At 39.6% G+C, this 11,908-nt stretch overlaps 1 protein-coding gene across 1 annotated transcript in view; it reads left to right on the forward strand.

Annotated features, from left to right (window-relative positions):
• Positions 1-11,641, forward strand: part of LOC104544438 (probable global transcription activator SNF2L1) — a gene marked incomplete at both ends in the record, with an annotated part of 15,635 nt that extends 3,994 nt beyond the window's left edge. Inside the window, 10 exons of the mRNA XM_010189312.1 lie at positions 12-191; positions 3,447-3,602; positions 3,843-3,974; positions 4,832-4,900; positions 5,620-5,729; positions 6,394-6,620; positions 7,180-7,301; positions 8,773-8,925; positions 10,419-10,551; positions 11,493-11,641. Of these exons, the coding sequence (XP_010187614.1) occupies positions 12-191; positions 3,447-3,602; positions 3,843-3,974; positions 4,832-4,900; positions 5,620-5,729; positions 6,394-6,620; positions 7,180-7,301; positions 8,773-8,925; positions 10,419-10,551; positions 11,493-11,641 (1,431 nt within the window). The remainder of the gene's footprint in view (positions 1-11; positions 192-3,446; positions 3,603-3,842; positions 3,975-4,831; positions 4,901-5,619; positions 5,730-6,393; positions 6,621-7,179; positions 7,302-8,772; positions 8,926-10,418; positions 10,552-11,492) is intronic.
• Between the last annotated feature and the right edge of the window lie 267 nt (positions 11,642-11,908).

Raw genomic sequence — 11,908 nt, forward strand, 5'->3', positions numbered from 1 at the left:
TGTCAATGCAGGGTCTTGGTAAGACTCTGCAAACAATAGCACTGTTAGGCTATCTGAAGCATTACCGAAACATTCCTGGGCCACACATGGTCCTGGTTCCAAAATCAACTTTGCACAATTGGATGAATGAATTCAAACGCTGGGTTCCGTCATTACGTGCTGTTTGCCTTATTGGGGATAAAGATGCCAGAGTAAGTACCCTACATTTCAAAGGTGTACGCATTTTTTGTCAAAAGCTAGCATTTGAGCATGTGGGATTCTGCCTAAGCTACTTCCTTCATTACAGTGTTTTTCAGTAATCTTAAATATTTAATTAGTGTTGAAAATGCACAATGTAACTACGAGGAAAAATGCAAACCAATGGGTGAAATAGTAGACTGAGATGAAAGTACAGCTGTCTGACTTACCTCTTTCTGTTGCCTCCCTCTTTGATTCTTGCACTCTTTTTTGGGTTATTTTTGGATCTCTTCTGTGTGTTTGCATTGTGACACTGTTTATTCATTTTCCATTATTGCCCTCACTTTGTTACTTCTTTCTTCACCTTTTTTAGGTGACTTCTCCCGCGCTTTACTTGTGTCTTATGTCCATGCCTTGCCTTGTAACCTGGATTCTGTTGTAGAACTTTTCATTTTTATATCTTGGAACAGATACAGGATCATTTTCTACCTTGAAGGAGATCTGTCTGTTTAAATTGAAATGTTTGTGCATATATAACTATCAATGTGTGAAAAATATTGGGATTAAATTAGTGAAAATAACATTTTTTAAGAGGACTTAGATTTTTAGAATTATAATATGGAAAGATAGTAGAGGTTTTGGTAAGTGGCCTTCATGCCTCTGTGTTCCCCTGTGTTTGGGATTTCATTTGCAGGAGATAAAGGGTGCTAGAGCCTGCCTATACAAGCAGGAACAAGTAGGAATGCCAGGGATGTAATACATGTATCTAAATTTTAAAGCATCTAATCGACCTATTCTGGGTTGCCAGAAAGGACAAGAATTTCACCCCTTTGGCAGTGGCTTTAAGGAGAGAGACTCCTCTTGGGTACATTACCTGACCGAAAGGTGGTACAGTGTCCTGCTGAGTCAACACAACTGTTCTGGCCTGTTTTTAAATATTTGCAGGGAGTTCACAGATGATTAGCTGACAACCAAGAATGAGACTCAAGAAATCTATTGTTTAAGAGAACCCTAAGCTTTTGGCTCACACACAAGAATAAGGTTTTACCAGAATAACAGAGGGGCAGTGAGTTCATGAGTAGGTGGTGTGGGCTGGAATGCAGCCAGCTGTAGTTGTGGAACAGCAGTGGTGTGCTCCAGAAGTTGTCTGCTTTCTGTGACTTTGTAAAATATTTCGGAATTTGGAGAAGCAAACATTACCAAAATAAGAAGTCTCTCTTATTAACTAAGAACTGCATATTTACACCAAGGCGGCTCTTAGGTAATAACACACATATCTGCATGTGGCCTGTCTCCACTAACTGTACAACATAAAGCCATAAGAATGATGCTGCAGAGAAGGGAAATAATAGCTACTATAGGTTATCTTGCATCACAGTTGGACAGAGCTGAGTAAGTGTGCAGCTCACTCCCAAGACAGCCTAGAAATCCCTTTAGCAGAGTGAAATACCTACATTTGTGTTGCCAGTCCAGTGATGTAGGTTTGACACAGAGCAACACTCAAACTGTTCACAAGTCATGTGCGACTCGACCTATGGAGAGAGAAAAGGAGAGAGAGTGCGTGTGTGTGCGTACGAAAGCCAGTGCAACAAGTGTTAAACAAGGCTCTTGAACAGGCTGGTATTAATTCTCGGAGCAAGAGTGGCAGCCAGTTACTGTGAAGGATGGCTGGCTTGCCAGTTTCCAGGTTTGCCTCCAGAGAAAAGTATGACAGCCACAGGGGCAGCATGAGGCAGTGTGCTAGAAACTTGGGAGAGCTGCACTTTATGGGGTGATAGGGTCTTTATCCCATGGGCCTTCACCTCAGTAAAGCCTCAAAGTTAAGAAAATAACAAAGAAAGAAACTCAGCAAGACTGCTGTCATCAGAAAGTACCATAAATACTCATGAGATGAAAAAACAGGAGTACCTCCTAGATTTTAGTACCTCCTCCCCTCAGAAGCTCACTCTGCTCTAGAACCACGTGCTGACCTGGAACCTGATCTAGAACCACCAAGTGAGCTAGAACCTCACCCAACCATCAGACAGGCTAGAACCTGCTCCAGAAGCAAGAAGTGATCCTGAAACAACCAGCAGTCCTGAACCAGCAAGTGAAATGCGAGTTAGACCATGGCCCTGAACGTACAAGAGAACTAAACCGTTATTCTGCTCCAGAACCAGCAAGCTGGAAATGGGACCTAGAACCAGCAACCAAGCTAGAATATTATCTAGAACACCTCCCTACCAGATCAACTCCAGAATTCATACCTGCTGTAGAAACAACTGCACCAACACTGCTGTGGCTCTGCAAACAGCCATCCCCAGCCAACCCAGCCTTTGGAAGAGTCCTGGACTCTTGAGTCTTGGCCAATTGCATGAGCTTCAGGCAAGGCCAGGTGGCAAATCCTGCACTTGGGTCACAGCAACCTCATGCTGTGCTACAGGCTTGGGAAGGAGTAGCTGGAAAGGTGCCTGGTGGAAGGAAACTACGTGAGAGTGTTGGTCGATAGCTGCCTGAATGAGAGGCAGAAGCGTGCCCAGGTGGCCAGCAGGACTCGAAGTGATCTTTCCCCTGTACTTGGCACTAGCGAAGCCCCACCTCAAATACTGTGATGAGTTTTGAGCCCCTCACTACAAGCTCCCCTGAGCTTACACTTGCATTTTCATGTCAGTGCGTAGTATTGTACAGAACACTCCTTTATTAGGTAGCCCTTCAAGGCTGTGGACTTGAACAGCTGTGTCAGTCCTATTAGCCAGGGTGGTCTGTGTGCCCTGTTCAGTAAGTTCTGGTGAGATCTGTATGTGTGGCTTTTCCATAGGGTGATACTCTTTCATGTGAAAGAGTTTATATGCCTGGATATGTATCCCTTACAAAACAGAGTTGAAACAATTATTTAGGAAAGAAAGAAAATGGGAGTGGGCTCCCTGAGTTGTTCTGAAACACTTTTTTGTGGATTGTGTCTCTGAACTATTTAGAGGGTTTTTCTTTCTCTATTGGTAGTATGAACTGTATCTAAATTACAGAAAAATTATGCTGAAGAGTAAATACTTAATTTTGAACAGGAGAAAATTTATGTTTTGCTTAACCCCAGCTTATGATGTGTCTATGCCTAAATTACAAGTGATTGAAGGATTTTGTTGCAGTAATTTTCAGTTATTGAAAAGATACCTGAGCTGTCCTTTGTGTGCTAGCTTAGTGTATCAATAATGTTGGCAGAGAGAGCTTTCACTGAATTCTATACAAGTAGTTCCTATTTATAAATGTTTATTAGTGTAATTGTTCTGCTTTAGGCTGCTTTTATCCGTGATGTTATGATGCCTGGTGAATGGGATGTTTGCGTTACATCGTATGAAATGGTAATTAAAGAGAAATCAGTCTTCAAAAAGTTTAACTGGAGGTACCTGGTGATTGATGAAGCCCACAGAATCAAGAATGAGAAGTCTAAGGTAAGCTCAGAATTGTTTGATACTTTGAAGATAATTTGACATAAAAGATTTAATCTGGTTTTAGCAGTTTTTTAGTGTTAGGTGTGGTGTTTTTTAAAAGACAAGATGTAAGCTATTAGGTGGTAAATACAAATTTCATAGGTAGCTCACTAGTCGACATTGTTTTGGGTTTCAGAAACTGATGAAAATTCGTTATGCTTCAATGTACATGACGATGCTAACTATTCATTGTATTTCTAGCTGTCAGAGATTGTGCGTGAGTTCAAGACAACAAATCGACTGCTGCTCACAGGAACTCCTTTACAGAATAACCTCCACGAACTGTGGGCGTTACTCAATTTTCTCTTACCTGATGTCTTCAATTCTGCAGATGTAAGTTGAGGTTTGGAAGTAGTCTTCTTAGTTTGATTCCCAGGCTGCTTTCTGCAGGAGACAATGACCGGCCTAGTGAGTGCCATACGATGTAGAAGACCTGGTAATTGCTGAGCAAAACTCAACATTAAAGTGCTTACAGTATTTAAAGTATATGCAGTAGTATGCATCATTCTGCAACGGTTAGATATTTCACAACTGCAATTACAGTGCAATGAAATAAATTGTACTGCAAAGAAAATGACTTGCCTAATTGTAGACTGCTTTTTTTGCTCTGCCTGGTTAAAACAGTGCATTCTGCAGATAAGGCCTCAGGCCAGTAATAGCAAGTGTAATACTTCAAGTAGTTCAGTAGTGCAAAGTGGAACCGAATTTGGAAAGGCAATGCGGGATGAAGAATATGAAGCATTCAAATAGGCGTAAGCCTTTTTTTCATTTACAGTCACCTTTCTGCTCTTTACTGGTAATGTTTACTTGTATTTGTGTTGCTTACTTCCATTGTGTTTGCTCTGTTGTCCACCTTATGTACTTAAAGGATTCTGGTTTCTTTTACCTTTTTGCCCCATCATTACACAAGCATTAAGGGAAAGAACTTGGACACTGCAGTGATGAGCATGGAAAACCATTGCCAATTAAGCAGAATAATAGTGTTTTGTCTGTGGAGTTACTAATTGGACTTGGATATTATGTGCTGGGGAGCTGGCACAGAACTGCAGACTGATTTTTCTTTCATTCATAGAAGTAATTTGTCTCAAGATTTATTCCACTCTCAGCTGGAGTGAAAGGGAGTCAATACGTGTCTGTTAAAAATACAGATGATAAACTGTTTGTACCAATTGTGCTGTTTTTCACCACAGGATTTTGACTCATGGTTTGACACGAAAAATTGTCTCGGTGATCAGAAACTTGTAGAAAGACTTCATGCTGTAAGTAATTAAGGTTGTAATTGTGTGTCACTGTTAGCATACACTGTGTAAAAATAAAACCAGATTATTTCCCCCTTCATACCAAAGTTGAGAGGATGAACGTGAAGGTATCTAGTTACACAAATGCCCAGCAGAATTTTCATTAATGAAATATTGGATCTTGCTATTGTAGCTACTGTTTTTTGTAACAACATTGTTTGAAGCAGACAAAATCTATGCATAAAATGCGAAAATGAAGAACTCTGAGATCTTTTTGAAACCATTTATTATTGTGAATAGTATATACTGATACACACCATGCTAGCCTGAGGAAAGGCATGCCTTTACCTTTGTTTTGCTGGGCGTAAGATAAGACGCCTTTCATCAAACAGTAACAAAACAAATCAGAAGGAAGTACAACATACGTTGCTTATCTTTGAGATTGTATTTCGTATACGCTTCTAGTGGAAATGAAACAGAGCTTGTGTTAAATGGTAAATAGATCTTGTAAGATTGTGGGATGAATGTGGCAGTCTATGTAGCGTTATGTGTTTGTGTGAACTTAGCCTGTTAGTGGACAACTTGGGTTTGCAGACAAGATCAGAATTTTTCTGAAGGAGCCATCATGAATGCAATAGATATTGATTAGTTCTGAATAAATATCAGAACCTGGTAATTTTGTATTTGAGGCCATCAATTTTATAAATTTGTGTGTTGAAAAAACTCTTTAATTTGTGTAGGTTTTGAAGCCATTTTTATTACGTCGCATAAAAGCTGAAGTAGAAAAGAGTTTGCCTCCGAAGAAGGAAGTAAAAATTTATCTTGGACTCAGCAAAATGCAGAGGGAATGGTGAGTTATTTACATCACAATAAGATCCTTTTCTGATAAAGAACACTACAGCTCTTCACGCTGGTTTTTTTATAGTTGCATATTAAAACAGTCAAATGGAGAAGTCTATAGTTGTCTCTGGGGCTTATTTTAAAGATACACAAGTTCTAAAGAGCTCAGCAAAGGTAATGAAAAGGGTTGAGAGGAAGAAAGCAGAAACTTCTTTTCCTTCTATAATTTTATTTGAAAGAACATATGCCTACTAAGTTTCTTCCTTTGATGCAAATATGTATGCACCAGTAGAAGTCTGAGCTTAAATGAAAATAAAACCCTGTGGAGCCCCACACCCAGAAGAGACTTGAGAACAGGAGCCAGGTCAGTGTAGCAGCTTCAGTGAAATAAATTTTATCTTTAGTCCACTTTGTAGTCCTAAAATGGAAGAGTAAGTTTACCCAGTAAATGACAGATGATTGTCACTCACAGACAAATTGCCTTTCACGTTTAAGTGTGGATTTATAAATCCTTATTATCAGTCACTAACTTTCATAATGGTATAGCTCATTATTTAATAAACAAAGCCCACTCCCATATCCAGAAATACGTAATTGGGATATTGCAGGATTTCATTCATGCTTTAAATATCAAATAAAACCAGAGTTATTCAAAACTGCCTGTAAAACTTCAGGTATACAAGGATCCTGATGAAAGATATTGATATCCTGAATTCAGCTGGGAAAATGGATAAGATGCGTCTGCTGAATATTCTGATGCAGCTGCGTAAATGCTGTAACCATCCGTACTTATTTGATGGTGCTGAGCCGGGCCCTCCTTACACCACTGACACGCATCTCATCACTAACAGTGGTAAAATGTTAGTTCTGGATAAACTGCTAACAAAGCTGAGAGAGCAAGGTGAGCACTGTTGATGAACAGTAGTGATCTGAATGCTCGTTGTGAGTAAAACTACCTTTCAAAACCTGCGTACGTTTATTGTCGTTCCTCCAGTGAATGCATTCATTACTTTCAGTGAGGTTTTTGTTGAAAGTCATTTTCCTGTGGATCTTAACACATGGAGGGAAGTCTTAACAGGACTGATGAGGAAATCGAATAATATAGAGAAGTAGAAGGAAGAGCAGAGCTTCCCTTCTTCCCTATCTTCTTTAAGATAACTTTTGATGAGAGGATTAGTTTGTCTGTGCATGAGTCATCAGCCACTCATCTTACCATGATTTTAAGTGTTCTGTTTCTTCAGCTGTTTATTTCTTTTCTGTAAATTATCAAAGAACCTGTTTTGAGAAGTAGTTAAATCAATACCAGAAAAGTAACTTCAGGAGAGACTTACTTGTCTTGTTAGGCATAGTACAGAGTATTTCACATAAATTCTTATTCATGGTCTGTAGTAGGCTCTGTGATAAGATTAATGTTAGAACACAAAACAAATGACAAAAACCCTTCTGTGTTGTTCTGTCAGGTTCCAGAGTTCTACTGTTTAGTCAGATGACTCGCTTACTGGATATTTTGGAAGACTATTGCATGTGGCGTGGATATGAGTACTGCAGACTTGATGGACAGACACCACATGAAGAAAGAGAGGTGAGAAAGTTACATAAAGAATAATTTCTTTTCTGTTTACATATTAGGCTATGTATTGGGCTTTCTGTGAGGGGTTTTTGGTTGTGTCTTTGGTAAGAGGGGAAGGGCTACAGAGATGGCCCTTTAAGAAGCTACCTGAAAAGCTCCCCCTTTGCCTTTGTCAGACCCACCTCTGACCAGGGCCAAGCTAATCAGTGCCCCTGCTAATCTGTGTATTTAAGAGGTGTGCAAGGCATGCCTTGCTCTCTCTCTGGCACCGGCCCTGACCAGCGTGGCCCCAGGTGCAGGTGGCGCAGCCCCGACCATGACCCCAACTTAAGCTTAAGCCTCGCTGCAGCTTCATCCCAAAAAAAAGAGAGAGAGAGCCAGGATCTCCAGAACCATCAGAAGAGACCTGCAGCAGAGAAAAGAGTGGGGCCCGAGAACAACTTTGAAGAATACCAAGGTCTTTCTTGAAGGAAAGAAAGAAGAGGGAGGAGGAGGAGGACGCAGAGCCCAGGTTCCCCTTTTGCAACCTGTGGCGAGAGCCAGGTCGACTCCCTGCAGCCCGGAGAGCTCAGCAGTGAGGCAGGGCCACTTGAGAAGTGGCTGCCCATGAAGAAGCCGTGACTCCGGGCAGTGTGTGCTGGAGCAGTTTGTGTGTGCGGGAAACTGCAGCTGTGGGCAGACCCAGATTGGACATTTGAGGACTTTTTCTCCCGTGGAAAGGGGGCCACGTGGAATCAGAGAGAGAGGGGCTGGGCAGAGTCTTCCTACTCCTTCAGAAGCACGTGGCGGGAAGACCAACTGCAACCCCCCACTCCCATTCCCCTGTGCCTCAAGGCAAAGGGAGAGGGGGAAAGTAAAGGAACTGGGAACAAAAACTGAGCCCGGGAAGAAGGGAGGGGTGGGGGGAAGGTGTTTTGACTTTAGGATCTGGTTGTATCTCCCATTGTTCTGCTCTGATGTTGGTAACAAATTAAAATGGTTTTGTTTTTATTCCTTATGATGAGTCTGTCTTTTGCCTGTGACCTTTATAAGTGGTGAGAAGCTCTCCCAGTCCTTATTTTGACTGGCCCTTTTTTGGGGCTTTGTGGTGCTCATTTAGGCACTGGGCCTAAACCACAACAGGCTATTAAGAAGTTACTATTTACATATATATATATATGAATCACTACATCATTGTTCAAAAGTAAAGCAAAAATGCTACAGTTTTAAAGGGTATGTTTTTCCTCATTGTTGTCCACAGTAAAGTAGGTTTCATTGTTCCTCAGCTAAATGAAAATGTAATATTCTGTAGACTCAGAACGGATTTTTCCACCTGTGCAAACCTACAGTTTCTTTCTTCTCTAAGAAATCAGTTTTGGAATGAAAATTCTGTAAATTTCAAAGAAATTTCATTGAATCACAGAATTATAAAAAAGCGACCAACGTATTGGAAGCTTGTTTGAAAACTCCGATACTTTAATGTCACTTTTTTTTTTCCTTTTAGGAGGCAATAGACACATTTAATGCTCCCAACAGCAGTAAATTCATTTTTATGCTCAGTACCAGAGCTGGAGGTCTCGGAATTAATTTGGCAACTGCTGATGTGGTTATTCTCTATGATTCAGATTGGAACCCTCAAGTAGATCTGCAGGCCATGGTGAGTTAATTCCCTAATACACATTCACTTGTTACAGTTGTCATTTTTACATTTTGTATAAGTGTTTCCAGAACGTGCATTTTTGTTGGTTTTCTTTACTGCTTGTATTTAATACCAGGAAACTAAGGAATTGAATAAAAAGGGCATTAACAGAATTGTGGAAGAAACTGCAGCATTTTTTTCTCTACATGTCTGTCTTAATTATTTTCCTAATTGAGTAAGATTACTTCTGTCAGAATAGTGTATCAGTAGAGTTATTCTTAATTCTGTCTCTCCAGAAGACAGCAGTAAACTAATAGGAGGGCTGTTTCCAAAATAGCAGCAAAGAATTAAAAGCATGCAGCTTTATATTCTTCCCTTTTGGGAAGGTTATACTTCTGTGACCCACCTTGTTCTGCACGAGTGTTAAATCACTTGGTGGTAACCCCAGGGGATAAAAACCCAACCCTTATGTTTGGGTTAAACACACTGAAATCTCTTTGAGTGTGAGTATCAAAAAATCAAGTCTATAGTTCGTTACATGTGGCATAAAAATCACGTCATCCTTCTTGCATGGTTGAGGGGTGGGGTATTTGTTCTGTGGTTTGTGGGGTTTTTTGTTTGTTTCTGGTGGGTTTTTTTTTTGATGCCCTTAAACTTATCAAATAGTTATTTTGAATAACTCATCCTTTTGATATGCATGTTGACTACCAGCACTAGATCAACTTTCTGCAGTGATTGTAGTAACGCTGTGATAGTAGACTGAGTTTTGGTAGGATTTTCAGGAAAAGATGAATATTATGCAGGAGAGTAAAAGATTTACTGGATTTAAAAGATTTAAAGGACAGTCAGGAAATCCTGGTACCAACAACTTAAAGGCCAGCTGTTGAACTTCTCTTATTTAAGAGGACAAAATAATATTTTATTCATGTTTTCCAGAGAGAGTAAACACAAGCTTTGTTACAAATAAGTGTAGTACGTTAGTCATAACCTCAGTCGCTTTGTATTGCACTATGTGAGCTGCATATTGATGCTTTAACGTAGCTAACTTGGGACAACTGCAGCGTTGAAGCTGTAGCTGCATGGACTTTGCCCATGGAATTAATATGCTTGAACAAGGGGTGCCAGAGATTCAATACCTACGTCAAGTGAGAGAATTAGTTTGAAAGCAGTGCAGGGGTGTGTGTGTGTGTGTGTGTGTGTGTGTGTGTGTGTGTGTGTGTGTACTGTTGTATCTCCACTTCCCAACTGCAGCCTAGACAGACATTCAGTTGTTCTCATTCACAATGAGAGAGATGCATTTATTACTACAGAGTGACTCAAACTTCAAAGGTGAAATAGCCAGATATAAGTAAATATTACTGCAATGGTTTTACCTTTTTATATATTCTTAAGTAAGCAAGGAACCAAGTCATATATGCTAGTTTCACACTGCTGTTTCTGCTGTATAGCGAGCTAACTGTCTATTGCTTGTGAGTTTTGTTGCTGAACGCTCCTTAATTTATGTTTGTTAGGATCGTGCGCATCGTATTGGTCAAAAGAAACCAGTACGGGTGTTTCGACTAATCACTGATAATACTGTTGAAGAGAGGATTGTAGAAAGAGCTGAAATAAAACTGAGACTGGACTCTATAGTTATACAACAAGGTATCAACTGCTATATATGTTTGTCTGCAACAGAATTGTTCAGTCCCTTGAAGTACGGGTTAAGTAACTGTACAGATGTACAGCATGAGAGAAAGCAGGCCTTGTGTGTACATTAAATCAACCTAAGAAACTATAATGTGTCAATTACTCATTTGTTCAGCTGAAATTTTTGAAAAACAAAATTGTTTTCCTAAATGATGTGGGCACAGACTTATCCTCAGAGTCTAAATGAGGAAAGCAAACCACAGCTGAACAGATATTACTTGTTTGTTATTTTTTAAAGGAAAAAAGGAAATGTTTCATGACAGATAAAAATAACAGATGTGCTTCTTAACACATAGAAATATACTGAGCATTAAAATTGCTTTGTGTGTCTTTGTTTGGAAGCTCTTGGAAGAGCAGTTTGTCAAAAAAAGGGTTCTGAAGCTAAGTTTTGAGGGTTGCTTGTGTTTCTGAAAGGGTGGGCTACTGAAAAAATGATGGTCAAAATTTTGATGGTTTGTGAAGAGATGAGATAGGATAAGTGAAATTTGGGACAAGTTAGAATTTTGGAAAAAGTATTCAGAGATTTGGATTGAAATCAGTGAAGTGAGCATTAAAAATCTTAAGTACTTCTTAATGGTTATTACAGAATACTTTGTAATTTTTTCATCTTGAAATAGGATTTTGATCTTAAAATTCAGGTAACATTGTAAGAACGCGATCTTAAACACAAAATTCGGAATATCTGAATGTGAAACATACTTTGCTATGGCTTGATCCAAAGTTGTTATTTTCCCTGAAGTTCCTCATTTCTGTTTATTTTCAAGTGAAGTGTGGTTTTTTCTGTATGGTTCTTGTTTTTCCTTTCTTGTTCTGTCAGTGAATTAAAAAAATTACCCTTTTTGCATGGTACTAACAGAACTTTTGTATAACTTTCAACATGTTTCCTCTAATTTTAGGAAGGCTCATAGACCAACAGTCTAACAAACTGGCAAAAGATGAAATGCTGCAGATGATCCGGCATGGAGCCACTCATGTTTTTGCTTCCAAAGACAGTGAGCTGACAGAAGAAGATATAACCACTATCTTAGAAAGAGGTGAAAAGAAGGTTAGAGAACGGTTTTGTACAGAATTCAGAATGTGTCAAACATTAAATATCTACACACAAAATACAAACACAGTCTGATTGCAGATGTGTCTGTGTTTGTGCCCAGCTGTTATTTAAGGCATATGAAAGTTTCAAAGGAGTAGAATTAGTGAGTTTTAATTATTTTCAAAGTTCAGACTGTGTGCACCGTATCTTACGCACTGTTTATTTTGTGGGCTCTTAAAGATGTGTCTCTCTTTAAGGGTCAGAGAGAGAGTGAGCAGGATT

The sequence above is a fragment of the Mesitornis unicolor genome, unplaced genomic scaffold (genome assembly GCF_000695765.1).
Source record: "Mesitornis unicolor isolate BGI_N332 unplaced genomic scaffold, ASM69576v1 scaffold32417, whole genome shotgun sequence".
In the NCBI taxonomy this organism is placed as follows: domain Eukaryota; kingdom Metazoa; phylum Chordata; class Aves; order Mesitornithiformes; family Mesitornithidae; genus Mesitornis; species Mesitornis unicolor.